The sequence below is a fragment of the Tripterygium wilfordii genome, chromosome 6, assembly GCF_013401445.1.
Source record: "Tripterygium wilfordii isolate XIE 37 chromosome 6, ASM1340144v1, whole genome shotgun sequence".
Classification (NCBI taxonomy): Eukaryota; Viridiplantae; Streptophyta; class Magnoliopsida; order Celastrales; family Celastraceae; genus Tripterygium; species Tripterygium wilfordii.
Window position 1 is genome coordinate 1,284,210 of NC_052237.1, and position 26,556 is coordinate 1,310,765.

Genomic DNA, 26,556 nt, shown 5'->3' on the forward strand with positions numbered 1-26,556 from the left:
TCCACAATCATGCAATATACACAGAATTTCAAAACAGACGAATACAAAGCAAAGAACCAGATCAGTGAACGGGCTTCAGTGTGTGTAACAATCAGATCACTGACACAAAATGAGTCTCACTGAAATCCGCTAAGTTAATTAAAATTATCATCATAAGCCCAAATCATTCATAGCTACAATTCTACATACACACAAAATCCAAGAAATCACAGAAAATTAAAGACTATATACAAGAGGATATCGAGAAGGATGCTCAGACAGCCAAGGGTTAGTCTTCAACCACAGGAACTACGTCCCTGATCAGAAACTCTAGTCCACAAAAATTGCTTCATCACTGCAATCTTCTCATATATCCATAGCTAATAGAAACGAAGAACAAAGACTACAAATTACCACGAACAACGACAGCATAATCTACTAAATTGAAATCAGATCTGAATGAAACACATGGCGAGGTTAGGACTGAACAGTCGAGAAGAGAGACAATCAGAGGCGATCAAGCGCCTCATATATAAAGATAGAGCCGCTGTTTCGGCTTGGTCGATAGGGATTAGGATTAGGGTTTTAGAGAGTTCTGGGTTTGATTTGTTTTGTTTTTCTTGGGCCTGGTAAAATCCGTAACTACTATTAACTAAGAACAGAAACAGAATTAATAATTGGGCCTGACCACGACAGTTTTAAGATTGGGCCGTGTAACAATAAACCATTCCATAAAGTTTGGCCCATATCCAACGAAACAACCAGTAAACATAGTTGCCCATAATTGGAAACAAGAGTGAGGCCTGAAAATAGTAAAAACTAAAAGGCAAACTTGGTTTCTGAGTGTCTCTATATATTTTATCGTTCTTACAAACAATTATGGTTTGATTGTGATCCAAACATTGACAACGAAACGAGCACAACATAAGATAGGATTTGTTACAAATGTTTCCGAAAAGTACATATTGCATGCATATTTGCTTACGATATTGAAGAAGGGCTTCTCCTCCTTTATTATAAAATACTTATTTATAACAATAAATGTACGTTGCAATTATTAAAAACCTTTCACAAACCAAACCACAATCTATTGCGCTTAATTAAAAGTTAAAACGTAGTCAAGCCAAGTCCTTAACTAAGCTTAGCTGTTCACCAAGCCACACCGTTTTCTGATCTCACCATCGAAGCCAGTCTTAACATTGACACGACCCATTTTTTCCATTGCCTCGGCAAATTCAGCGTAGAAATTCAACGAACCTTCGAGGAGTTGGTTGATATAAGTCAATGTAGTGGAGTCAGTAGTCAAAGCAGCATCAGATTCAAAGAGACCTCGTCTCTTAAGCAGGAGTGAATAGTAGCTAAGATCGAATGTGTTGCGGCTTCCAGGGTCCATCTCAACATGGGTTGTATTGTCATTAGGGGTTTTGCATTTCCTGGCCTTGAGATTGGCAGCATATTTGCTATCTAGAGCTGGGTCTTGATCACCAACTCCAGTAAAGTTGTACAAGCGATTTGAGAAGAATTGGCAGTGAGCCAACCCAATTGTGTGACCACCTTAAATATATAGTTGTTATCATTACTAAGTATCCGAGATTTATATGGACCAAAAGTTGAAGATTTCTTGTCGTTGGAAAACAAAAACATAGCTTACCAGATAGCAATACCAGATCCTTCAAGTCCAGGCCTTGGTTAGCGAAAGAAGTTGTGAGACTGGATAGATTGCTAAAGGGAGAGGGGATGTTGGCCAATGCCTCCAAATCCCTTGATATTACCCCGTCTCTTCGGCCGGTCGGAACGCTCCAGTATGGACCTCCCTTCAAATGATGGCAAAGATTGAAAATTAATTTACATACAAGTCAGTTTGATTAGGCTATGAAAATTAATTCTGGCTACTTTTTAAATATTCAATAACGGTCTGACATAATGATAAGGATCTCCTAACAACCAAGGCCCAACCGGACTCCCACCGTGTGGGCCGGCTGTAACCAAGGCCCAGTCAGGCCCGGGCCCGTGACCCTACCCTCTTGAAAACCTTGGCTACTAGGGGAAAGCCCCCTTTCTCCCTTATAAACAGATCTTCACTCCCACATCGCTCCCACCAGGGACGAGGGCGCTGGACACAAGTCCACAAACGCCCAGCTGGGTGGCTTCGATGCTCCCACCAGGGACGAGGGCGCTGGACACAAGTCCACAAACGCCCAGCTGGGTGGCTTCGATGCTCCCACCAGGGACGAGGGCGCTGGACACAAGTCCACAAACGCCCAGCTGGGTGGCTTCGATACCAATTGATAAGGATCTCCTAACAACCAAGGCCCAAACGGACTCCCACCGTGTGGGCCGGCTGTAACCAAGGCCCAGTCAGGCCCGGGCCCGTGGCCCTACCCTCATGAAAACCTTGGCTACTAGGGGAAAGCCCCCTTTCCCCCTTATAAACAGATCTTCACTCCCACATCTGAGCGATGTGGGACAAATGCCTAACATAACTCCCGAATGATTTATAAGCAAAACTAAGTTTTTCTCACATGGTAGATGCGTTTTCATGGGCCTAAATATCGATGGCCCATGAAAAATAAATCCGTGCAGACCCATGATCTAGCTCGGACAATATTGTCAATGTCATGTTAAAAGTGATGTATTTCAAATAGTCCAGCACTTACAATGGCTACTACGGCATCTCTTGAAACAAGAGTGACAATATCAGCACAGGAGACAACTCCAGGGCATTCAGCTTCAAGTAGGCTCTTCACTCTGTCAATAAAATCAAACCCTCTGAGTGTAAGATTTGGTGCAGCATCCTTTTCAGCATTACTGCTTGTTGAGTTCAATAGCACAGATGCATCACAACCCTGAGATTAAACCCAAAAACATTATCTAATCTACCACATACCACATATATATATATATATATATATATATAGATCTTATCGAGTCATAAAAATTTACACGAACCCTAACAAAACAGTCATGGAAGTGCAATCTTAAAAGAGCTGCAGCCAAAGATGGAACTTGAGGGATGTGCTCGTAAACGAAGTCATAAACAATCATCTCTGCGTTTGGGCAGCTTTTAGAATAGAAACCCACCTCCAGCTGAGCCTCAGTTGACCCAATAAATACCAATAACCCTAGTAAGACCAATACAAAACCAAGACAACGAACCCCTCCCATTATTTGCCAATTCAAAAGAAAAAAGCAATTGAGAAGGAAATTAAGCTAGCTGGCCAATTCAATGTAACTTGCAATTTCCAGACACTGGAGAGAGTTAAGTAAGTATATATGCACTTCTGCTTCGGCTACGTGACAATTAACAAAAAAATAAAAACAGGTCACAAATATATCTACCCAACATATATATACACACATATATATATATATATATATATATCTACCCAACATGTGCAATATATAATGAGGTACATTACACTTATTTAACCAAATTAGGTAGTCAATAATAGGAATTAGTTAGGTTTAGGGTTTTGTTCTTATTGACAATTACATCACATTGCATTAATTAGTTCATTCAAATTGGTATTTTGAGAATAAGCAGAATTTGTTTGTAATGTTTAGAGTCTTGCCAACAACTATCACTTTTTAGGGTGGCGACTCACCATTTCTGCTTAGTCTTATATGGTGTTCAAGGACATCTCTCACCATAGCTAACAGACTAATACAAGAAACAAAGATTTGGATTACAATGAATATTAGATAGTCCTACGTCGGCTGTTTTATATTATATCATGATTCTTGATACTGACTGTTCATTTCAATTTTTTTAAATTAATGAATACCTAATCCCCCACTTGCCAGCAGCCCAACATATAATAAATATGAAATATTAGAGAGGAAAAAGAGAGAGAAATTCAGTACATGAAGAATGCAAAGGAAACTAAAGTGTCGCTTGTGTTTAACACAGAATAACTCCATATAAGTTTGCACTTTCAATATTTGATATGAATCTAAACTTGGGTCGTCAGATTTGCGTGCACATAAATTTCATCCAATATTAGTCTAAACTTGGGTCACCAAGTCCGCATGCATAGAAGTTTCTCACCTAACGATAGGGTAAGTTGAGCAAAAACTCAGCGTGTAGACACTCGTGTATTGCTCTTAATGAGAATCAAACTCAATACCTTTCGAGTCCATACGGTTTTGCCCCAGAAAGATTCATCACTAGACTAGGTTGTATGAATTTTGAAGTACATAACAATAATTTCCTATTTATCATATTTTTTTAGTCATTAATTACATTTTATTTTGAAATCTGTTAAAAAATACCTTAGCCTTTGGATTCTTGGAATCACAGGAAAATATTCGCCTAATGGGGGGCCAGGGCCAGCATAATAGAAAATAGACCCAACAAAATACGTTCAGTGTCCAATTAAACTAAAACAAACTAGTCCAAACAGGCCCAACTGGATAAGGGTAGGCAGAAACTCTGCTTATGAAAACATAGGCCTAATAGGCCCACTACTGTATGTTTTTGGCATACCTTTTTGTTTTATTATCTGTTCTCAATTTAACTGGGCCGAAGCCCATTATTGCCCTTTCCGTTCTGGGTGGCCTGTATCTGAAAAGAGTCGTGAAGAATGGGTAAAACACATAAAACTATGTATTGCGATTAACAGATAATTAAGCAAACACCAGGTCATGGTGAGCTTCCGTCTTTTGCAAGGTTAGGAGTCTGAGCAAGCATTTTTGTCCTACCATGAATGGCTTACTTGGGTTATAAAAAGACAACAACAAAGATGTATGTTCTCAACTTTGTGTAAATAACAGTCTCACAGATTCTAATGTTTTTTGTCTCAGCTATTCCAAATGCTAATATGGAAGTACATCATTTCATAGGCCCCATAATTTCACGTGGATGATGTCCGTTCATCTCATCATTTGCGATAGTTGGGATAAAAAATAGTGGAACTTTTCGCTTTTTCATGTAAATAACATGAGATATTAACTAATTTACACTAAAAATGTGGTGCAAGAAATCATGGTCCTCAACATGCAGAAAATGTATTGGCATGAATTTCACATTGTTTCAGCATGAGTAACGAGAATTAGATTCCTTCCTCCGTGATTACATAAAGTGCAAAATCAAAGTTCTGACATTCATTCAAACTCTTAAAAATATTTTGAATTTGATCTGTTTCTTCTCTAATTAGCCAAAATATTAGCAACTGAGAAGGTTAGCCTCTTATCAACAAAATGAGGGTGATCATTGTTGCTTGGGCTCGTGAGTTTGCCATGGAAGTTGGTCTCCAAGAAACTGTTGTGGAGATCAAAAGGAAAATAGAACAATTTCTGGGTATACCAGTTGCTTCACAAACTCTCTCTGTATCTGGTTGGGAGCTAGTTGATGGATTAGACATGGAAGATTACCCAATTGTCTATGAAGGCACCAAAATCGACTTGACCATTAAATCCATACTCCCTCCATTCAACCATTCTGATAAAATCTACATTACAGTGAAGTTCTCAGCTAGACAGATTAATGTAGAAGTGGATAGAACAGAAACAGTTCGTAGCCTAAAAGAGAAAATTCACATAATGGATGGCACACCAATCAAAAGAATGTCACTTTTCTTTTCTGGGGTAGAGTTGGATGAGGATTTTCGCAATCTAAGCGAATATGGAATCCGCGAATCATGTGAAATTATTGTGTTTCTGAAAACTATGCACCACCTGAGGGACGATCCTCCGCCAAGAAGGCTGTGTGTAATTGTGCAAACTTCTTCTTGCTTGCTTAACGCGGCGAGTATTCCATTGGAATTGAAGGACAGCAGTACTGTTAATGACTTGAGGCAGCTGCTTTTGAGCAGAAAAATTCTTCCACTTGATGATTATTTGTTCATACACAAGCAGAGGATTATGCGGGACGGTTGTAGCCTCCGATTGCATGGTGTGGAAAATGGGGATGTGCTTTATGTTTTTCAGGGGACTGTGAGTCGCACTGGGTATTGAGATCCAAACAGTTTTCTTTTCATGCAAGTAGTTTTCAAAAAGTTCTGCAGTTACATAGGGTAAAATATCATAGAAGTTCCAGTGAACCAAAATAAAATACAACGATCTTAGAGTTTAGCTTTTCAAATCAAGCTTGAATTCTCTGTAGCCTAGAGTTTGGTGAGATGCACTGATGCGCTTATATTATGAGTCGATAAATTTGTAACTGTTGTACAAATGATACACACTAGTTGTTCGACGAAAGTCCCCTCCCCATTGAATCAGTAGCTGTTCACGTTACGCACACCAAGTGTTCGAATAAAGTCCTCGCCCAATTGCTTCAAACTTAGATAGTATAAACGCAAGCTCTATAAACAATAAAACTTCATCAGGCAATGGTAAGAATCGGGTTCAGAGTATTCATTAGAGAATGGTACGAATCTGGAGAGTTTTATCAGCTTATGAATGCCATTGATCTACTCGTGCACGCATGTAGAAATCAGAACAAATAATTCCTTCAATTTCTACATGACATTTACTGACCAAAATACCAAGACATTAGTTGATCCTAGCAAACATACAGAAACATCAAATGCGAAGCACTGTTCTGTTCAGACAGGGGAAGCAGGTTACCCAACAAGATAATCAGGCGAAGTGAACAGAAAATGATGATTAGATCCATCATCAACTGGATTGAAGAATACATAGATGTGAGATCCATCATGAATTCCACAATCAACCAAAGAGGTCTCATCTTCATCTCTATTGATCATGTAATCGCCATGGCATTGATTTTTGTCCGGAATCAGGATGAGACGATCATGTGGAAGGTTTTGCTGGGCTCCAATTTCTAGCTTGAGATCGGCTACCGTGGCATCATTCCCCAATTGAATGTAGAAGAGATTTCCAGTCAATATCTCCACCACCACCCTCATTGCAGGTTGTCTGTATAATTGTTTATGTATGATTTGAAAGATTTTCACCTCCACTGCATGCTTGCTAATGAAACTCATCAAACCAGAATATTCTTAACAAAGATTGATTTATAAGCATCATGAGTTGACCAAAATTAAATTTATCATTAACTGGTGCTTTGAAATAGTCAAAGTAAACAAACAGCATAGCTATTTTATTGGCTTTTTTTTCCCCTGCAGCATCAATCCATCATAGATTCCAAACGTAGTTCTACAGAGACTAACTAGGAAATCTTGCTGTTCATAAGTGCATTAACTGGCATGATTTTCTGCACATTTTACGTCGAAGTAAATTCATTATGATAAAGAAAACACAAATTCATTATTTCTGCTTAATTTTTGAACAAACACAAACTCGCAACTAAAACATAAGATGAATTTTCAGTGTTGCAATACAACTACTCATTGAACCTTAGTCCCCGTCAGTACGTTTTTCTCCAAACAAATGTTACGTCTGAACCATCGTAAATATAGTAGGCAAGAAGAGGCATTTCATCGCGCATCTCATAGTCTAAGCGCCAGAGAGTGATTTGTTCAATCGGAAAGCCCCACCTTTCTCTAATCTTCTTCTTCAAAGAGAGTACAGTGTCCATTTGGTTGACATTAAAGGCTGACTTGAAAGCTGGAGATGTTACCGTTATGTTCACGTCCATATCTTCCATATTTGGCTCAATTTGAAGAACAATCCCCGCCACAAATTCCATATTGCTCTCTATCAAGGTCATAGCGTCTTGTAACTCAGAGTTTTTGAATAGTAGCGTTTGTCGAGCCACCGGAACAGAAGTGCACTCGTTGATCTTCTCTTTCAGTTGAAGAACTGTGGCAGATTTCGGCACCTCTATTATGAACCTCACCACTTTCTCTCCTTCCACCAGGCATGTCACGCTGTCCATTGCTATCCACACTCCAAATATATGAAAATATTCAACTAATAATACAAAAAGATCATACGTTTAGCATAATACATATCACACAAATCTCGTTTTTTATTTTTGGTAGTGTCTTATAACATGTGATGCCCTTCAAATGAAAAAAAAAAAAACCATTCTACTACATTTCGTGCCATTCAAGTTTTTCTTTGAATCTATAAGGATTAGCTGTAGCTCTTATCCGCACTTTAATTAAATTACCTTTTGATGCTTTCAATTCTAGCTGTTAATTACCTAAAAATAAATTAATCAACAATTTCCCAATAATTGCACGTAATTTTGAATTCATTCCAGTATTGAGAGTTGTCATTGCATTGGACTGAAGACTTTTTTTTTGTCGGAAAATATATTATCATTGAAATCAAGAAATAGAAGGGTTTACGGCCTCATGAGCAATTAAAACAGAAATATAAATGGAGAATTATTCTAACCAAACTCGCAAGTCATCAAAATTCTTAGATAATCGAGGAAGAGAATGCGTCACTCTATTTTTAGCTCGAAAAATATAACCGAAACTAATATACTCCAAACGACGAAAGTTCGTTATTGTATTAGCAAAATGACCAAACCCTGCTAGTTGATAATTGTTGGAATTAACATCATCAATATTTATTAGCACTGTTGAACAAAAAGCCCAATGTAAACTGGGAACCTAAATCCAAGTTGTCGAACAAAACAAGACTAATGATGATTGACCCACACTAGACTCAGTCTTTGTAGCCAGTCCTGGTCATCACTATTTCGGTACCCTCATAAATATAACATTCCTGCAAAGATTGATAGTCCTCCATCACTAGAGTAAGGTGCCGGAGAGTGATATGATTAGTATTTGTAATCCCCCATATATCCCCAATTCTCTTCTTCAAGTCCAGTACTCTCTCCGATTGGTTCACCTTCAACGGCATCCTGAAAGCCGGGCAGGATACAGTTATATTAAGATCCAAACATTCCGCTGGGTTGACAGTCCTGGTCATCACTATTTTTGTACCCTTAAAAAGACCACACTCCCGCACAGACTGATTGTCCTCCATGAATCGAGTATGGTGCCGGAGAGTGATATCCTTAGTATCAGAAATCCCCAATAAAGCCCCAAGTCTCTTCTTCACGTCCAGTACTCTCTCTGATAACTTCACCTTCAGCGGCATCAGGAAATCCGGGCAGGATACAACTATTCTAAACTCCAGATGTTCCAAATTAATGATAGATTTGCTCTTTGACATGCTTCAGAATCTGGACATAGTAAAATTCGCGCAGATAATAGTGAGGATGTTTGTGAAAATGTTTAAACTTAATATCATAAAAGATAATTAGATTAAGGAAATTAATGTTCAACTACTTAGCAACTATGCGCCAAAAGAAATTCAAACCACACAACTTGATTGCATACGAAGAAATGGCGTTGGTATCCCACAACATCTATTTATCGTCTTTAAAAAAAAGCAGTAAACAAACAATATTCATGGGATTGAGTGACGCCTTTCGCGCCAAAAAATATATAAAAAATTACTTCATAAAATTACGTGCCAAAAGAATTCAAACCAGACAACTTGGTCCCATATGATACAAGGCGTTGGTATCCCAAAACATCTATTTATCGTCTTTAAAAAATGCAGTAAACAAACAATACTCATGGGATTGATGAAATCATGCCTTACCTCTCCTTGCTCTCCTCAAACAAAATATCACAGCAAAAAGAACTACAGCAGTGAGAAAATCAAATGAAGTAATGAACCATATGGGATCAACTAACAAACACTATAAGCAATGGAATGGAACAGCAAAAGGAAATTTCATGTGAATCATGTTAACTAATGAACTCCTTTACCAGTACATGCACGTTCTTCCTCCGGCCAATTTCTAATTTGTAAACTGAAGTGCTAAATATATAATTGAATCCAACTGTATCCATCCACCCAAATTAGGCAGCTACATAAATTATAATCCACTCAGATATAGTAAGAATTTTATTTGTACATTAATTAATTTAATTTTTTAAAAAGAAATTTCCGTTTTAGTCAAACCAGTTCAAAAAACAATCAGTTTCCATTTCTCTTCATATCATTGCATTTATTTCCCAATATGGTATTTCTGGTTCCATAATGAAATTTCAGTTTAAAAATCGTTAGCAGTTAATCTTTCCAATATGGCAAAAGTGCGACAAAAAAAATATCAAAGGGGTAGATAATCGAATGCTGTATGCAGAATATGTGTTTGGATTGAGGGATTTGGAGGGAAGGGAAGGGAAGGGAAGGGAAGGGGAGGGGGAGGGAAGAGAATGGAAGGTAGAACACTTTTCCATCTCCTATGTTTGGATAGATAAAAAAAGAAAAGAAAGAAAAATGGTTTAATTTACTAATTTATTCTTTCTTTTTATGTTTAAATATTATGTGCAAGGGTAAAATAGGTTTTTAACTTATAAATAACTTAATTAGTCATCCCTTCCCTCGAAATGACCCCATTTTTTAGAGGAAGTATTTTGGCAAGAGTTTTAATGAAATCTTCCTCTCAAATCCCTCCCCTTAATTTTTTCTAAACTATCCAAACAAGGGATTTGGAAGGAAACTCTCTTCCCCTTCTCTTTCCTTCCCTCTAAATCCCTCAATCCAAACACACTCTAAGAAAAGAATAGGCAAACACAAAGAGTGTATACATAAAAATATAAGAGAAGAAATTCATATATAAAGTTAACTAAAACATCGATCTGTAGAGAACTAAGACCTAGGTAACAATATATTACGTGCTAACATCAGTTTGCTTCATGTTCAAGCCTTGCACAAAATATTAATTTCTACCCTTTCAAAGAGAGAGTAGCAATTAGAGAAAGTATCCAAGGCGCAAAGAGAGAATCCAAGGTCCAACAATATAAAGGCGGAAATGGACAAGGGGCACCATATTCTTCTGGAATTCTTTACGTTCCAATGTGTCGTGAAGACAAATTAAAAATCCAACATCCGACCTGTTTAGTCAGCACACTCAAAGCAAGTAACTAATAATTCTAATCACTAAACTTACAGAGTCAAGTATCCCTAAGAATTTGCCAACAGCAGATTGAAATTCAGTAAACATAGACTCCATGCACTGCTGTGACCTCAATTCTTCGAAGTGACAAATTAAAAATCCAACATCCGACCTGTTTAGTCAGCACACTCAAAGCAAGTAACTAATAATTCTAATCACTAAACTTACAGAGTCAAGTATCCCTAAGAATTTGCCAACAGCAGATTGAAATTCAGTAAACATAGACTCCATGCACTGCTGTGACCTCAATTCTTCGAAGTCCTCCATTCCACAGTTCAGCTTTGCCAAACAATCCTTCTTACAAGTTACAACATGAAACACAATGATGAACAATATAGTTCAAGTTAATAATTAAAATTTGTTATCCTAAGCCATCCAACACATACATAAGTACTGCCTACCCTATAAGTAGTGAAGACATAAGTTTGAAACAAATTGTGAAGCAAGTTAAAATTCAATTTGAAAGTGTCTAATTTATAAGATCCATTGTCTTCATTCTACCACCATATTGTGAAAGAGTAAGCATTAAAAAAGGAACTCTAATATATCTCCAAATATTTTATCTTTTTCTTGCTCTTTAGGTTTTAGAATCTTTTATGTTATAGCCTTCAGCTATGATCCACAGTAAGCACTCTGAAAACCATATCTTCAGTATCCCAATCCTTCTACTGTGGTAGGGCATATACATACAACTCAAAGCATAAATATTGTTTGAGTGGTGACTGCAATGGAAAATTTTTACTCTTTTTCAAGGTTCACCCCACAAATCTAAATCCAATCAGTTCACAAATAATCTACAAACCCTAACCTTTACTCGAATACTAATCCTAATTATGAGTACCTAACACACCACAAACGCAGACAAGTATGCTACATGACAGTCGCCCGAAATAGGCCAAAATTATATTTCTTCTAAATCAGAAGAAACAAAATCAACATTACATATCATCAAAAGATAGAAGAATAAGGAGAATAAATTACTGCCGATTCCATTGAATCCGGTGAGTCGTGTATGATTTTGAGCTGGTAGTTTGATGGTTAACTCAATATCTTGAGCAGGAAATCAGAAGACCATGCACGGTTGCAGAGCAAGTGTTGATATCCGTATTGTACAAGTGAAGACCAAGTACTCAAAACCCTTTCAGTCACCGAAAACACCGAACCCGCCATTCTCTTCAACCTCTCGTTTCTTCGCCAGTAGCATCCACAATTATAGTAACCCTAGCCGTTGGGAGCTTTCCCTTCTCCTCACTGTATCCATTTTCGACATCGGGCGGTGCAATTGTTATCATGGGCCTTCTTTTGATTTCGAATAAAAAACCCAAAGCTTCGGATTCTTTCACTGCGTTTAAATTGGGCTGAATAGAATCTTATGGCCCATAATTGACTATTTTTTTCCCTTGCGACTTGCGAGCAACGAGTCAGACCAAAAAAAGAAAACCGAATTAGTGAATTTCCTCCATGTGAGTAATCACCTTGCTGTAGATGCTCAGTTGCCCACAGCGTACTTTATGATCATAAATATTCGTTTTACGGAAATTATGAAAAGCACACCATTGATGTAACACCTGAGTGGGGCCATAAGCCTCTGCAATGTAAGTTTGATAGTGTTGAGTGAGTTATCGAGTGATGAAATGGTTAAGTCTTTTGTCCCACATCATTCATAGAAAGATATAATCATGTAAAGTACAGTATATAATAAGTCAAACTTCATAAATATGAGTTAGTGCTGGCTTTTGGAAGAAAAAGCCATGAGAGTCAATATGGACTATCCAAAAACAGATAAAATGTTAATAGTGCAGAATGACGGGCTGTTACAATTGATGATATATGTCCAACCCTTTAACCTTTAATAATGAAGTGAATAATCCCTCAATTATCCACTGCTTCAAGGTAAAGGGATAATAGATGCAGTCAATAACTTCTTGTGAGTCCCCTCAAGAATTATAATGGACCAACCCTCTTGTTCGATGCAATCCACGGCTAACAACAAAGCAGCCAAAGCCTCCCTAAGAACAATACAAGTGCTTGGGAACAACTCTGTAGAGAACTCACTAAACTTGTGTAAATTGGGTCAACTATTCAGCGGATGTTGTTTGGACTCGAGAGATTCTCAATTCGATTTCAATTGATAACAATATATTTGTGGTCACGCGCTGAGTTTTTACTCAATTTACCTTGTCATGAATTGTGAAACTTTTGTGCGCTCGAACTTGATACTCGAGTCAGTTTAGACTCATATCGAATGTTCAAATAACAAACTTATATTCTTCTTGGTTATTAAAAAAAAAGTTTGTTTGTGCTTCTTTATTTTGGCTCTTAATTACAGCGAAGACAGAATGAGGACAATAATTCCAAACCTACTCGTCAACGAAACAAATATCAAACAAAGGCTTGGACCCTACCAAGATCATGGCATTATCAGGCCCATCTGACTTATTTGATAAACATTTTGGGGCCCACAAAATTTTCAACAATAATTTTCTCGACTGATTGTCAAAATTTCCCACCACCGCTCACCAGGCACCAACCCAACAGTTAATAAATCTTCCAACTAACTATCAAAGTTGGACTAAACCAACTACCATTCTCCTCCGTACTTTCTTTGTCTTACCACTGCTTTCAAATCTCTTCAATACATTTTCTTCTCCTATATATACAATTACTACTCATCAAGTCTCTTCAATTTCACACACAGCCAATAGGATAATATATCTTTGATCAGCTTACGTTCTTATTTTCAACATACCACAAATGGCTGACTTGGGTAGCTCTTCTGAAGATGCCTCGGTGGATTCCAAATCAGGTACTCTCTTGTTTCGACACGGGTCTCGAACATTTTCTGGGTATAAATCCATGTGAAATTAATGGGATTCTGTTCATTGATTACAGAGGAATCCAGTGAAGACTCTAAACTTGACTTCTCAGAGGATGAGGAGACCCTTGTTATTAGAATGTTCAATTTAGTTGGTGAAAGGTGGGCTGCTACCTGCTAGCCTTTCTCATCTTTTGTTTGGTTTCTTCTGCTCTGTTTTTCTTCAACTCCTTTTTAACTTATGAAAATATGTAACTGAAGAAATTCTGATGCTTCAGGTGGTCTATCATTGCTGGGAGGATTCCTGGAAGAACAGCAGAAGAAATCGAAAAGTATTGGACTTCGAGATACTCTACAACCCAATAGGACCTGAAATTGATACTTATATATGCCGTCCTGTAGTTGCAGTTTTGTGAGATTGGGTTTTAGCAAAAGTTAAGTATGGTCATATGGGGCTCTGTCTTTTTTGTTGTATGGAATGTGGATTAAGGGATTCCAGTGCTTTTTTATTTTTTGATGTGGTTAGTAATGCAATGTATGTGAGATCATGAGTGATCTGTGCGAGGCTCTCTGTTCTCATTGCTTATTCTCATTTCATTAGCGTGGCTGGCCTGTATATAAGCTGCAAGATTGTATGTAACAAGTCCTTGTTTCTATCTAAAACAACATTGTATGAGGTCCCAATTTGTGAATCTAAACATGGGCCAAGGTTATCACGGTCAAACAGGGCCCGTAAATCTTTCAAGTCCAAATTGAGGCCCGTTACCACAACTTCACCGGTCCGCACATCAAAATCATGGCCCATATTGACAATAAAGCCCAACTAACCACATTATTGTCATTATGGGGGCACTAGAACCCAACGATGGACTTGTTTAAAAGAAACAACAAAGAAGATGGAGATGGGAATTTCCCTTCCAAAGATGGTGTGAAAAGATGATTATTACAAGAAGGTTCTTGTTCTATATCTCCTCGAAGTGCTAAATTCCTCATCCAAGACGTTTGTTAGACATAAATTTTTCAATCTTCACTTCTGCAGGACCACTCGTTGATCTTCATCGCAACAAACCCATTCTCCCAATTTCACGCTTCCCCAAAACAAACAAGCCACCGCCCTCTCACTATGTGGTCCATGACGTATAATATCAATCTTATAAAAAGTAAACAACTCTTTGTTGGAAGGATTTGGGGACAATAAAGATATAAACAATTTTTGTGTGGATGGGATTGGGACCATGAAAAATGTACGCATAATTTACCATACATATGTGAAGAGACTACTTTTAAAAATTGAACATACGAACTATTCTTACAACTTTATTACTACAGCACATGTTTGCTCTATCACCAACTCTTATACAGTCAAATTAAAGCCTCATATTTTTGACATATACGGCATTCATAGTGTAGTCTGCCAATTGAATTTGCGTTTTAGTTTTTTTTTATCCGCTTGAATGTAGTTTTTGTGATGGGAACTCCACAGCACAGAGGATAGGATTTTGTATCCAAAAGATTGCCTCGGGAGTCTAAATTCCAGACTCTTATAACTGTTTTGTATCGTCATGGCATAACCATATCTATCCCCATGATTGATGGAGAGAATATGCAAAGCAGTATTCAAAGCTAACTCCAGCTTATTTTCTTCGAAAGAAAAAAAAAAGACTATTTTGAATTGCAAGGATAGATGACGACTACAACGTCTATCCTCCCACTACTTACACTGCCCACACTTGTCCATGCCTTTAACTTGCCACGTGGAGAAGACCTGTCCACTTGTACCCCATACCGAGGGACATCTTTAATTTATTTATATTTAACAATAATGTTGGGCTAATTACATCATCATCATTTGAGCTTTCTTGCGGCGCGGAAATGATCTCCAGAGTAATTATCGATAAACTGAGTAGAATATTTTTATGAAATGGACGGAGAAGCAGAAAATATAGCTCTCAACAACCCATTTCAACAGACATTTGTCGGTCACATAAGAGAAATTAGTTGCAAAGAGATTCGATTAGGTAATTTAAACTAAATACAAGCACAATCAAGTATATAGACAAACAGAGCCCGAAATCAGTTGCATAGTCGCAAAATTGTGACATCATGGGAAATGAAAGGGGACAATAGCATGATTAGTAGAAGAAATGCTATTACCTTACGTGCCTCCACATGCATATCCCAATGGACAAGTCTCACTCACTCTCTGAAGATAACAACAATCAACATAATAAGGTTATATTGGATAAATATATAGATGAGAACTGCACTGTCGAATTCTTTTTTGGTTTTTTCATATCCACAACCGTTCATAAGGGGGTGTAAATGTGACCCCCCCTCCCCTCTCTCTGGTTATAAATTGATGGAGTTGGAGGAGACATAACGTGAACTTCTCTGAGTTATTTGTACACTTTTTTCCTACAAAAAAAAGAGAAGGAAAAAGAAACAGAGTTGTTGCCATGGCTGCATCTTTCTCAGTGCCTTCAATGGTAAGCCCAACCACACCTCTAATTTGTTTTATTGATTCCATCTTCTGCAAATTAATTAGGTGCTTATGCAAATAGGCTTTGCATCATGAAGATTTACTAAACAGAGTACTCTGTTAATCCAGTCAATTTAAGTAGTCATTTTAAAGGTAGAAAGGGTCCCTAGCATAGAGAAAAACTTGTAAATTTTTATGCTAGATTTATTGTAATTTGTTTTATTTATTAGTTTAGAAATTTTAATTTAGTTAATTCAATAACTTTTAGGTGCTTACGCAGTAGGGTTTTATGCCTAATCGGTCTCTACAAAACAGAGAACTTTTGATATTTTTAGGAAGTTCGCATTAATTTAAGGCAAAGTGTTCAAAGTAAAGAATCGTAGCTGTTAATAAAATTAGTTTCAAATATAAATTTGAATGATATAAATGTTGTTATGATCAGATAATGGAAGAAGAAGGGAGGTTTGAGGCTGAAGTTGCAGAGGTGCAAGCATGGTGGAACTCTGAGAGGTTCAAGCTAACCAACCGACCATATTCGGCAAGAGATGTTGTGGCTTTAAGGGGAAGCCTTAAACAAAGCTATGCATCTAATGAATTGGCCAAGAAACTCTGGAGAACACTCAAGACTCACCAGGCCAATGGAACTGCTTCAAGGACTTTTGGTGCACTTGATCCAGTCCAGGTGACTATGATGGCTAAACATTTGGACACAATTTATGTCTCTGGTTGGCAGTGCTCATCCACACATACCTCCACAAATGAACCAGGTCCAGACCTTGCTGATTACCCCTATGACACTGTCCCGAACAAGGTCGAGCACCTCTTTTTCGCGCAACAGTACCATGACAGGAAACAAAGAGAGGCAAGAATGAGCATGAGCCGCGAAGAGAGGGCTAGGACTCCCTATATTGATTATTTGAAACCAATCATTGCTGATGGGGATACTGGCTTTGGAGCCACTACAGCGACTGTTAAGCTGTGCAAGCTCTTTGTGGAGCGGGGGGCTGCTGGTGTTCACATTGAGGACCAGTCTTCTGTGACCAAAAAATGCGGTCACATGGCCGGAAAAGTACTCGTTGCTGTTAGTGAACATGTTAATAGGCTTGTAGCTGCAAGGTTACAGTTTGATGTGATGGGAACTGAGACGGTCTTGGTGGCAAGGACTGACGCGGTCGCGGCTACTTTGATCCAATCTAATGTGGATTATAGAGACCATCAGTTTATCTTGGGTGCCACAAATCCAAAAATTAGAGGGAAACACTTGGCTTCTCTTTTAGCAGAAGCAATGGCTGCAGGTAAAACAGGAGCTGAACTTCAAGCAATTGAGGACAATTGGCTTGCAATGGCGCAACTCAAGACATTCTCTGAATGTATTGTGGATGCAATCAAGAATATGAATGCTCCGGAGGATGAGAAGAGGAGGAGAATGAATGAGTGGATGAATCATTCAAGCTTTGATAAATGTTTGTCCAATGAGCAAGGAAGAGAAATCGCTGAAAGATTGGGACTTAAGAATCTGTTCTGGGACTGGGACTTGCCTAGAACCAGAGAAGGGTTTTATAGGTTCAAAGGATCTGTAATGGCTGCAGTCATTCGCGGCCGTGCTTTTGCTCCTCATGCTGACCTTATTTGGATGGAAACTGCTAGCCCAGACATGGATGAGTGCACCAACTTCGCTGAAGGCGTGAAATCTGTGCGTCCCGAAATCATGTTGGCATACAATCTCTCACCATCATTTAACTGGGATGCTTCAGGAATGACTGATAACCAAATGAGCGAGTTCATTCCTAGGATTGCTAAGTTGGGATATTGTTGGCAGTTCATAACTCTTGCAGGTTTCCATGCTGATGCACTAATCGTCGACACTTTTGCGAAAGACTTTTCCAGGAGGGGAATGCTGGCTTATGTTGAGAAGATCCAGAGAGAAGAAAGGATCAATGGGGTCGACACACTTGCTCATCAAAAATGGTCTGGCGCAAACTACTATGATAGGTATCTCAAGACTGTTCAGGGAGGCATATCTTCCACTGCTGCTATGGGAAAAGGCATGTCATTTTTTCTTTCCAATCTTCCTATACATTGTATCTCAATACCAACCCAAATCAATACTTGTTTTAATTCTTTGAACTTGCAGGTGTGACTGAGGAGCAATTCAAGGAGAGTTGGACTAGGCCGGGAGCCACACAACTGGGTAATGACGGCAACACGGTTGTTGCCAAAGCAAGAATGTAGAAGGCCTAAACTCTTGAGTGTAAGGTCATTCCAGTTTCTAAATTATGGAACTGGAGGGTAAATAAAGTGTGGCAATAATAACGTAATAGGTGATTATGGTCAGTTTTTGGCCACATAGTACTCTTGATTACCAATTGGAAATTGTGTAATTCCACTTTAATTCCATTGTGGCTTTGAAGAGCTTTTGTTCTGCTTGGATTTTGAATCCCAGTTGCGGTAAAGATACTTCACTGGTGTCATGAGTTGAATTAGTTTATGGTTTAGGGGTTACTCAATTGCATCACTGTATGTTGACGAATAAGTTCAAACATAAGCAAAAAATGATCATCAAGGCAAAAGATACACAATTCTAATTTTCACTACAAATACGGGGTATAGATATAATGGGGTTTGGTTTGAGAATATTGGGGTGCAAATAAAGTTGGCATAGTCAGATAATCTCCCTTTACGAGTCCAATGAGCGGAATATGAGGCCTGGCTCAATAAGCCCAAACACTGGTCCCAAGGCACGAAGACGATGACGACCAGTCAAGTTGTTAAATAATGGCTCAAGCCCATGAACCTCCGTTACTTACTTCTCTCTCTCAGTCTCTTGTTACGTTATCAACTTATCATGGCCGACCAAAAGGTTCTAGTTAAGGGCCCAATCCGTTCATTTGGCCCATGGTTGATACATTTGTTTTCCTACGTCAAATATAGAAAGTTGTATTGTTGTCATGGAATATACATTTTGCGTTCACTGGATAATTGATCCAAGAATAAAAAGATTAATGACGATCCATCTGTGTGAAGGAATTCAATCTGAGTAACACCTTAATTGAATTTGTTTGGGGAGTAATAAGTCCATCCTTAACAAAGAAAATGGAGTACACACCTTTTTTTGTTTGGGTGCAATTAGAACCACAAAGGTCAACTCCTTTACTTTCTTTATCATTTTTATTTTTCTTCTTGCACGTTCATCCCCTCTCTCTCATGTTCTTCTTTTTTTTTTAATTTCTTTGGGTTGCAACTGCCTTATATTAAGCGAAAATGTTAAGCATCAAAGTGTTTTTTAGTTATCCCAAATGTTGAGATGGACGCACATAATCTATGTAAAATCGTGGGCCCCCATATGTTCTACATGATCCATATGAAATCGTATATGTCAATCTTAGTATTTAGAATAGCTGGGACAAAAAAACACTGAGATCCATAAAACCGACGTATATTAAGTTACACAACTCTCCATGGCCCACATAGCCCAAACCAAGATTCTAACACATTAATTATAGATGCCATTTTTTCTTGAATTATCATTAACAGTCATCAGTCCATGTTTCTCTGTTATATATAAATATCTCCTTTATTACAAAAAGCAACCCAGTTGGCCCTCTCAACCCCTCCAACTGCAAAGCCAACTAACATTCTTTTTCTTGTTCAATTTGTTTTGATGGAGGAGGAGTCGTCATCTATGAATTCATCTATAAGCAAAGATGTTGTCTCTTCTAAGAGAATCACTCACAACTCTTGTGAAGAGAGTGGTTGGACAGCTTATTTTGAAGACTTATCAGATGATCATCAGCACAGTAATTTTTCCTCGTCAAACAGTCTTGGTAGCTCTTCTATGGTCTCTGATGCTTCTTCTCGTCCTGCACTTCTGAAATCATGCAAGGAACATGGCGTTGATAATGTTCCATATTCTTCAATGCCCAAGAAATTAAATTTCAAGAAATCAAGAGCTAAGGAGATTTCTCATGTTGATTTGGAAGACACTGCTAGCTCTCCTGTTAATAGTCCCAAGGTCATATTAATCTATCACTTTTCTTAATTAATTTCCCTTCTAATGTTTATAATTTTGCAAAACTGATTTATTGGTATCTTTCTGTTAGGTTAGCGATCCTAGACCGGCTGATTCTATGAATCCCAGAAAGGCAGATGACCATAATATGTGTAGTTCTCTGGTAAGAATTAATTAGTTGGTTTCTTTTTTACTATTTCATAGTCATTAATGAGAAATAGTTTTGAATGGTTTACCAAACAGAGCTTTATGGGATTGTAGGGTAAGGGAGGCACTTCAGAGGAATTTTCGGGTCTACAGGAAGGGACAACGTGTGAAACGAATAATGGCTACAAAAATTTGAAGAAGAAGGGGCTGTGTTTGGTTCCTATGTCCTTTTTATTTAACTACCTTGGTTGAAACCTCGTTTTACTTTTTATTATATATATATATATATATATATAAACTGTCATAACCTATATATATGTAAAGGATAATGTTTGAGACCCCCAAAAAGTGACCTCAAAAGACCCCATTTAATGTGGAGTGTTGGATGTGAAGTGAGTCATATATGTGTATTTTTAATCAATGGCCACATAGATTTGGGGGACGTTGCGATCATATTTTGGAAGTCTCTAGCATTGGTCATATGTAAATGTATATGTATATTCTCTCATCAGGCGATGATGATCCATGCATATATATTGTCAAACTCCATGTGTAATGAAAAATTCTATTTGTCAATGATGAGGACATTGTCTTCAATTTAAACCCAATCTCCCATCTTGTACATTTTGGCAACTTTTGTTTTCTTAAGTAAATGGAATGAGACTCGAACTTGAATACCACCAAGTATATATTTTAACCAACTCAATTGAGGAGTTGTTGGCGATTTGACGTACATATTGGCCACGATTATAAAATAAGACAAATTTTTAACCATGCTTGTATGTGAATGTCATTTTCACTTGGAAATTATAGTATTAAGTTAAATAAATACTTTTGAGTATTTAACAATAACTTTAGGCGTCCAACAATATGTATTAGAACACAAAATTATTGGGAATTAATGACAATCTAACTACACTAATCAAACAATGCACATCTAGTTTCTTACATTTCATTCGTTGACCCCACACAACAATTATGCAAATAATTTATCCTATAATTATTATGCTAATCCATATTGCATTAAAATAAAATTGTTTGATTGAATATCTTAAGTGGGTATGAGAAATCAAAGCAAAATCCTAAAGGATGTAAGGTTCCTTGTACCCTTAAGAATAGACAAATTAAAATATAGCAATGATAAGAGAGAAAATAAGGGGAAGCTAGATTGATGTTGTTTAAATAATGATTCTTTTCCACTTCTTGCAGGCCATTCATTTAAATTATTCAGAAAGAGCTGCCATGGAAAGACCCCTCCATGTGCACAAGCATTAAAGGCAGGTGATGAACTCACATAGAACCAGACTTTATTTTTATTTTTTTAATTTAAGAACATTCAACTAAAATATATGTAACGGCCTCCTACACTACTTCTTCTTGTTGTTGACTATTTCTACATTTTTTTTCTTTAATTAAAGTAAGATTAAGATGTTGTTGCTGTTATGTTATTTTCCCCAGTATTGGCCTTTGCCGGTGTTAATTCAATCATGTTTAAAAGTATTGTCTACTTGATGCTAGCTGAATTGGGGTTCTATCCCCAAAGCTACGTTGGTCTTCATATTGTAAGGCAGAATTGATGGATTGTGTCAACTTTGGAATAAAACTGTCTGCTTATGTGCTGTTTTGATTAAACATTTGAAAAGTAAACTAATAGGAGACCTAATTAATTTGTTAACATCTAAACATGCATGATTAGACTGTGTGGGGTGCATATGAATTAGTTCTCTGTATGTAAAATTTTCAAGTCATCATCTTGAATAATATCACGAGAACATGATTTGATGTGCGGGGTAAATTAAATTGTTGATTAATTACAACAGGGGGGCGGTACGTGCCATAATCAAATCAAAAGTGGTAATTATTAAGATGGTTGGATTTGGGCAATAATACAAATTAACTTGTTTTGCTTGGATAGTTGGATAACCATTGTTGTCTAATCTCCATAACCAAATTCTGTGAACCCAAATGCCTTCTAAATTAATCAAATAATTAGTGGCTCAAGTTAGGTAACCAATCACATAGTTAACGACCACCTATGATATGATTTCAACAATATTAATTGGCTATATATGTGGTGGTAGATAATATGTCATCTTAATAGAGTATTATCAAAAGATATTGAACAACCCATATGATCTATCATGATCATTAACGTCTATTTCATACCAGTAGTAGTCTAATCACCCCAAATCATACACTTCTTTCGGAGAGAGGGTTACAATTATTGTAGATACAAATCTCCCTAAACCATGACAAGTCATGCTTCTTTTTTTTTTTTTATGTGAGCGAATATTTTTGTGTTTATAATGTTATAATATAATTGATTTAAAAAAAAGTTAAATTCTAAATTCTAAATCATAAATCCTAAACCTTAATCCGAAATCCTAAATCCTAATATTTTATTTTTCAAAAAAAAAAAGGAAAAAAAGTAACATGATTTGGGAATGGTTATGGGGGGAATGGTAGCCCTTCTCATTCCCACTGCTCTAGATAAGCATCATTTGCCGTAAAATGAATGTCATTCTCTCTTATATGATTTTATTTACATGATTTGTGGTTGCATATATATGTGTACTTGCATCATTACCTTGTTTGATTCAGCGATTGAAGATGTGTTTTTGCAATTATTTATAAGTTATCAATTTGCAAAATGAATATTGCCATTGTAGTCAACAACTTGAGAACAATACTTACAAATTACATTTTTTTTCCCTACGATAATGTGCAATTATTTATTGCAATGCAATTCACGTCTGCAATCACCATATCAAATGGACCCCGACTGTGACTGTAATTGTACATTTGTACTATATATTTGCACATGTTTGGCTTTACTTTTCAGAATATTTAATGCCAATTTATTAATACATACACACACGTGTATGTATATATATATATATATATATATATATATATATATATATATATATAAATGAATCATGTCATACCCATAATGTTTCCCTTCTCATAGTGTACGAGTTACTCGTGTTTGTGTTTGGCGTGCATGGAGGATGTGGTAGAGAATGCATCGTGTTTGTGTTTGGCGTGTGGTAGAGAATGCAACTTCATGGATTAGTTAAATGGCTATCAAGTAAGTGTGTGTATATAGTACATGAATAGCGATATAAGTATTATATAATGTGGAGGTGACAAAGCCACGGACGAGTGAATTAAAGTACTGACCATGACAATTGACAACCTACAAGTCACAGTGAATCCCTTCCCTTCCCTTGTGGTCCTATTGACTAGAGAGTAATGTTCTATATATCAGCCATATCATATGTACCAGAAAATTGAGGCACACCTTCCGATTAATAAGCTGGCTTGCACGAATTGAAAGAGAGTGTACCGCTGCAACCCTAAAATTAATGCTACCTCTGCGTGATTCACGGAGACCAGACAAAATGATGAAAATTCATCGGGTATTATTTCCATGGGCGAGAGAGAGTCCTGTTTTGGTTTGGACTCTTTTTTTTTCTTTTCTTTTATATATATATATTGATCGACTTTTTGAGGGAAAAAAAAAAACTACGTAAACTAAACTCCCTTAAATTCTTAATCAACCCCATCCCCGTGAATGGAAATCTTGTGAAGAAGTTGGACTGGTACTGCTTTGGTTAGTTGCAATAAAAAAAGAGTACAAGTATTTTGGTATTGGCCGGCCACCAACAACCCGCTAATTAAACAAGAGATTTATTGGTTAATATAAGAGCATAAGATCGAAACCCGTATCTCTATTAGTGTTTTATTAATTATTATATTATGAGTACAGATAATCAAGAAGTGCAAGTTATGGTCGATGCTCCTATATATATCTGTATTTGTGTGTATACACCTATATTATATGAAAGCTAAGAGTCTAAGGCGGTTGATTTAGGTATGTTTAATTAGGTATGATTCTCAAAAATTCATTTGTAAATTTTGATTCCAATGTCCTTAATAAGTCAAACTTTTTTGGGTGATGGGTTGATAAATGTAAAGTGTATCCTTTCTTTCTTTCAATCAATAATTAATCATTAATTAACTGATCAATTGCATTTGGACCCATACGCAACACTTTTTGCACAAAAAATCGCATAAATCATTTTTGGTAATCAAAAATAACTAAGCAGACATACCCACTCAATAGTCCACTAAGTTCAAACTAGGGTTGGACTAGGCACATGCAAATTTGTTCAACAGGTTAATTAGAACGAGACCAAGCATATACCCCTTGAAAATAGCTGTTGCAGTTTAAAATCGAACTTTCGATTTCATACGACATTCTTTACGTACCAATTAAGTTATCCCGAAGTGATTATACAGTGAAAAACAGTTGAATATTTGACTTGCGTACATGGTACTGCCAATCTTTTTTGGCAGTCTATTCCATGCAGAGCTAAACGTCTAAATGCAGATTCAAGAAAGCACATGTTGTCCTTGACTAGTCATTAATGACTTTTTCGTATGTACGTACTTTTTGAAAAGTCAGCCCAATAGTCCCACTCATTTGATTTGAGCATCTTCTACCCTCAACCTGACATCTCTCTCTCCCTCCCCTTTCCCCCTCTCATGTAAATGGCAGAATTAAGCAAAATAATAATTAATTCATAAGAATTCCAATTCGATTATGCAAATGCAAAATATTAGAACTTGGGATTATCGATCTGATTATCATCTAATGGGACCAAATTGAGTATTTTTTCTTGATTAGTCGGCAGTAAGTGATCAACAAGCAATGCCGACAATTGAGTCAACAATGGCAATTAATGGAAGAACATATATACGGCACACACGATGACGATGAGATCAAATTAACCATATATAGAATCCAAGACCCATTTCAAAAATTGAGCTCAATTATTATTTAAATCATGATTTGATCAACACCAGACTTGGACTCAGCCTAATTAGACGAGACATGCGTGCATAAATCCGCTAGCTAATCAAGTTGTGCTCCCTTGTTTCTTCCAATAATGCTTAGCACATGCCTATCAAAAAAAATAAAAAAATAATGCTTAGCACATATCTTTGACGGCTTCGTTACTGACTTTTAATAAAAGGAAATGCTAGTGTCATTAGGGCATTGAATAAATGACATCAAAGATACTTTGGAGTTTGAAAAACTCTATTCAAGAATTTTCTATTTTAAGTTTTAAAAATTATGTGTGAGAGTGGCATTCACACATTGTATGTGTTGTGGTGAATCCTTAAGCATTACCTTTAGAGCACTTATTAACAAGATCCTTGAACCAATGAGAGGTGACTCCATTGGTAATTAATTGGGTTAGACGCAATTGCGCTCAATATTCGATTCCAACCAACAACGTATTTTTTGATGGTCACATGCATGTGAGCTTTGGCTTACATGTTGGGGTTTGTTAGTGGGCTGTGGTATGTTAGTGAGTCTTTGTGCACAAGGACTCGGCCCAAAATTTATCATGTTGGCACGTGGAAAACTTATGTGCGTATGAGTCTGTCAACCTGAGATTTATACTTACTCAGTTGTTGGACGGATATGTTGGGCTGGGTGTCCCAATTAAAGAAAAAAAAGACCCTTGAATAAAAGAATGAAAGGATTATATGGTGCATGAACTATGAAGTGAACCAGTCAACTTTTGCTACATGCCTACATGGGTCGATGCGGCCCATTTGGGTTTAGCCCGCTTTGGACTTTTAATGTGGCTTCAGCCTTCAGTTCCCAGATATTCAGTCGGGCTGAAGAGCCCATTGGATACTTGCTGGACTACATTCACGGGATCCAAAAGTAAATATGGCCCACGTGGAAAGAAAATGTTTTATGAGGGCCCTATGGATAGACCAACCTTGTTGGACTATTAAGGTGGCTTCAGAACCCAGTATCATACTTTCCTGGAAGAAGCCCATTGGGCTCGTGGGGTCAAAAACTTAAATTAGCCCATATAGAAAGAAAAAATTTACTTCCAACAGAGCTTTTGCTTTTGTCTTTGATTATGATCAGACGGATTAGGTTTGACCTGTTTAGTCACGTCACCAGCTAATTAGATGGCAACTGAAAAGACTATTCGCCAAAAAGGAGAACAAATATATAGTCAATTCCACTGGATTACTGCTCCACAGATAGACCACTGGACTTAAATGACAAACGTTGTGGGCTTTTGTCTCTTTTTTTCCCCTTTTATTATTTGGACCTTTTAATCATGATAAGGCGACTCTTTCTGTCTGTAGAAAATACTTCTTATTTTTCTGGTCAATAATAACTTCTGAGAACCAAGTTGTCTCTGCTCTCAGGTCCACGACAACAACAGGATACC

The 26,556-nt window shown here is 37.2% G+C and overlaps 8 protein-coding genes and 2 non-coding genes across 13 annotated transcripts; 4 read left to right on the plus strand and 6 right to left on the minus strand.

Annotated features, from left to right (window-relative positions):
* Positions 1–70: 70 nt before the first annotated feature.
* On the minus strand, positions 71–160 carry LOC120001172. The gene has a single exon (XR_005468774.1). It is a non-coding gene; the product is annotated as a small nucleolar RNA R11/Z151 (small nucleolar RNA).
* Positions 161–245: 85 nt separating this feature from the next.
* On the minus strand, positions 246–344 carry LOC120001170. The gene has a single exon (XR_005468772.1). It is a non-coding gene; the product is annotated as a small nucleolar RNA Z157/R69/R10 (small nucleolar RNA).
* A 690-nt stretch (positions 345–1,034) lies between these two features.
* Positions 1,035–3,194, minus strand: LOC120000889 (peroxidase 3-like). Its single transcript, XM_038849056.1, has 4 exons — positions 2,929–3,194; positions 2,637–2,825; positions 1,631–1,793; positions 1,035–1,533 (listed from the first exon to the last, which is right to left on the minus strand). The coding sequence occupies exons 1-4, from the start codon at positions 3,142–3,144 to the stop codon at positions 1,121–1,123; spliced, it is 981 nt and encodes a 326-aa protein (XP_038704984.1). The 5' UTR covers positions 3,145–3,194; the 3' UTR covers positions 1,035–1,120.
* Positions 3,195–5,178: 1,984 nt separating this feature from the next.
* On the plus strand, positions 5,179–6,121 carry LOC120000890. Its single transcript, XM_038849057.1, has one exon. It carries the CDS (start codon positions 5,179–5,181, stop codon positions 5,932–5,934), a length of 756 nt encoding a protein of 251 aa, XP_038704985.1. The 3' UTR covers positions 5,935–6,121.
* Positions 6,122–6,313: 192 nt separating this feature from the next.
* Positions 6,314–6,908, minus strand: LOC120000891. The gene has a single exon (XM_038849058.1). The coding sequence runs from the start codon at positions 6,846–6,848 to the stop codon at positions 6,543–6,545; it is 306 nt and encodes a 101-aa protein (XP_038704986.1). The 5' UTR covers positions 6,849–6,908; the 3' UTR covers positions 6,314–6,542.
* A 203-nt stretch (positions 6,909–7,111) lies between these two features.
* LOC120000085 lies at positions 7,112–7,780 on the minus strand. Its single transcript, XM_038847959.1, has 3 exons — positions 7,340–7,780; positions 7,243–7,248; positions 7,112–7,156 (listed from the first exon to the last, which is right to left on the minus strand). The coding sequence occupies exons 1-3, from the start codon at positions 7,778–7,780 to the stop codon at positions 7,112–7,114; spliced, it is 492 nt and encodes a 163-aa protein (XP_038703887.1).
* A 613-nt stretch (positions 7,781–8,393) lies between these two features.
* On the minus strand, positions 8,394–12,135 carry LOC119999365. Of its 4 annotated transcripts, none has more exons than XM_038846874.1 (3): positions 11,816–12,135; positions 10,829–11,128; positions 8,394–9,046 (listed from the first exon to the last, which is right to left on the minus strand). In XM_038846874.1, exon 3 carries the CDS (start codon positions 9,034–9,036, stop codon positions 8,524–8,526), a length of 513 nt encoding a protein of 170 aa, XP_038702802.1. In that variant the 5' UTR covers positions 9,037–9,046; positions 10,829–11,128; positions 11,816–12,135; the 3' UTR covers positions 8,394–8,523. The 4 variants fall into 4 exon arrangements, with proteins under 4 accessions (XP_038702802.1, XP_038702799.1, XP_038702803.1 ...); XM_038846871.1 differs by having other exon boundaries at positions 10,829–11,131; XM_038846875.1 differs by having other exon boundaries at positions 11,003–11,131; positions 11,816–12,134.
* Positions 12,136–13,479: 1,344 nt separating this feature from the next.
* On the plus strand, positions 13,480–14,333 carry LOC120000561 (MYB-like transcription factor ETC1). Its single transcript, XM_038848692.1, has 3 exons — positions 13,480–13,640; positions 13,727–13,811; positions 13,928–14,333. Exons 1-3 carry the CDS (start codon positions 13,589–13,591, stop codon positions 14,013–14,015), a joined length of 225 nt encoding a protein of 74 aa, XP_038704620.1. The 5' UTR covers positions 13,480–13,588; the 3' UTR covers positions 14,016–14,333.
* A 1,637-nt stretch (positions 14,334–15,970) lies between these two features.
* Positions 15,971–18,579, plus strand: LOC120000940 (isocitrate lyase). Its single transcript, XM_038849112.1, has 3 exons — positions 15,971–16,135; positions 16,571–18,173; positions 18,263–18,579. Exons 1-3 carry the CDS (start codon positions 16,106–16,108, stop codon positions 18,358–18,360), a joined length of 1,731 nt encoding a protein of 576 aa, XP_038705040.1. The 5' UTR covers positions 15,971–16,105; the 3' UTR covers positions 18,361–18,579.
* Positions 18,580–19,694: 1,115 nt separating this feature from the next.
* Positions 19,695–20,860, plus strand: LOC120000797 (vascular-related unknown protein 4-like). The gene is made up of 3 exons (XM_038848934.1): positions 19,695–20,140; positions 20,229–20,300; positions 20,399–20,860. The coding sequence occupies exons 1-3, from the start codon at positions 19,790–19,792 to the stop codon at positions 20,534–20,536; spliced, it is 561 nt and encodes a 186-aa protein (XP_038704862.1). The 5' UTR covers positions 19,695–19,789; the 3' UTR covers positions 20,537–20,860.
* Positions 20,861–26,556: the final 5,696 nt, after the last annotated feature.

Bases quoted from the DNA above. Each gene is read 5' to 3' on its own strand.
- LOC120000940 (XM_038849112.1), top strand. From the start codon at position 16,106: ATGGCTGCATCTTTCTCAGTGCCTTCAATG. The intron at 16,136-16,570 runs GTAAGCCCAACC...TGTTATGATCAG, and splicing joins CTTTCTCAGTGCCTTCAATG to ATAATGGAAGAAGAAGGGAG. The intron at 18,174-18,262 runs GCATGTCATTTT...TTGAACTTGCAG, and splicing joins CACTGCTGCTATGGGAAAAG to GTGTGACTGAGGAGCAATTC.
- LOC120000085 (XM_038847959.1), bottom strand. From the start codon at position 7,780: ATGGACAGCGTGACATGCCTGGTGGAAGGAGAGAAAGTGGTGAGGTTC.
- LOC120000890 (XM_038849057.1), top strand. From the start codon at position 5,179: ATGAGGGTGATCATTGTTGCTTGGGCTCGTGAGTTTGCCATGGAAGTT.
- LOC120000797 (XM_038848934.1), top strand. From the start codon at position 19,790: ATGGAGGAGGAGTCGTCATCTATGAATTCATCTATAAGCAAAGATGTT. The intron at 20,141-20,228 runs GTCATATTAATC...TCTTTCTGTTAG, and splicing joins CTCCTGTTAATAGTCCCAAG to GTTAGCGATCCTAGACCGGC. The intron at 20,301-20,398 runs GTAAGAATTAAT...ATGGGATTGTAG, and splicing joins ATAATATGTGTAGTTCTCTG to GGTAAGGGAGGCACTTCAGA.
- LOC120000561 (XM_038848692.1), top strand. From the start codon at position 13,589: ATGGCTGACTTGGGTAGCTCTTCTGAAGATGCCTCGGTGGATTCCAAA. The intron at 13,641-13,726 runs GTACTCTCTTGT...CATTGATTACAG, and splicing joins CTCGGTGGATTCCAAATCAG to AGGAATCCAGTGAAGACTCT. The intron at 13,812-13,927 runs GTGGGCTGCTAC...CTGATGCTTCAG, and splicing joins TTCAATTTAGTTGGTGAAAG to GTGGTCTATCATTGCTGGGA.
- LOC120000891 (XM_038849058.1), bottom strand. From the start codon at position 6,848: ATGAGGGTGGTGGTGGAGATATTGACTGGAAATCTCTTCTACATTCAA.
- LOC119999365 (XM_038846874.1), bottom strand. From the start codon at position 9,036: ATGTCAAAGAGCAAATCTATCATTAATTTGGAACATCTGGAGTTTAGA.
- LOC120000889 (XM_038849056.1), bottom strand. From the start codon at position 3,144: ATGGGAGGGGTTCGTTGTCTTGGTTTTGTATTGGTCTTACTAGGGTTA. The intron at 1,794-2,636 runs GTAAGTGCTGGA...CATCATTTGAAG, and splicing joins GAGATGCCGTAGTAGCCATT to GGAGGTCCATACTGGAGCGT. The intron at 1,534-1,630 runs GTAAGCTATGTT...TATATATTTAAG, and splicing joins GGATCTGGTATTGCTATCTG to GTGGTCACACAATTGGGTTG.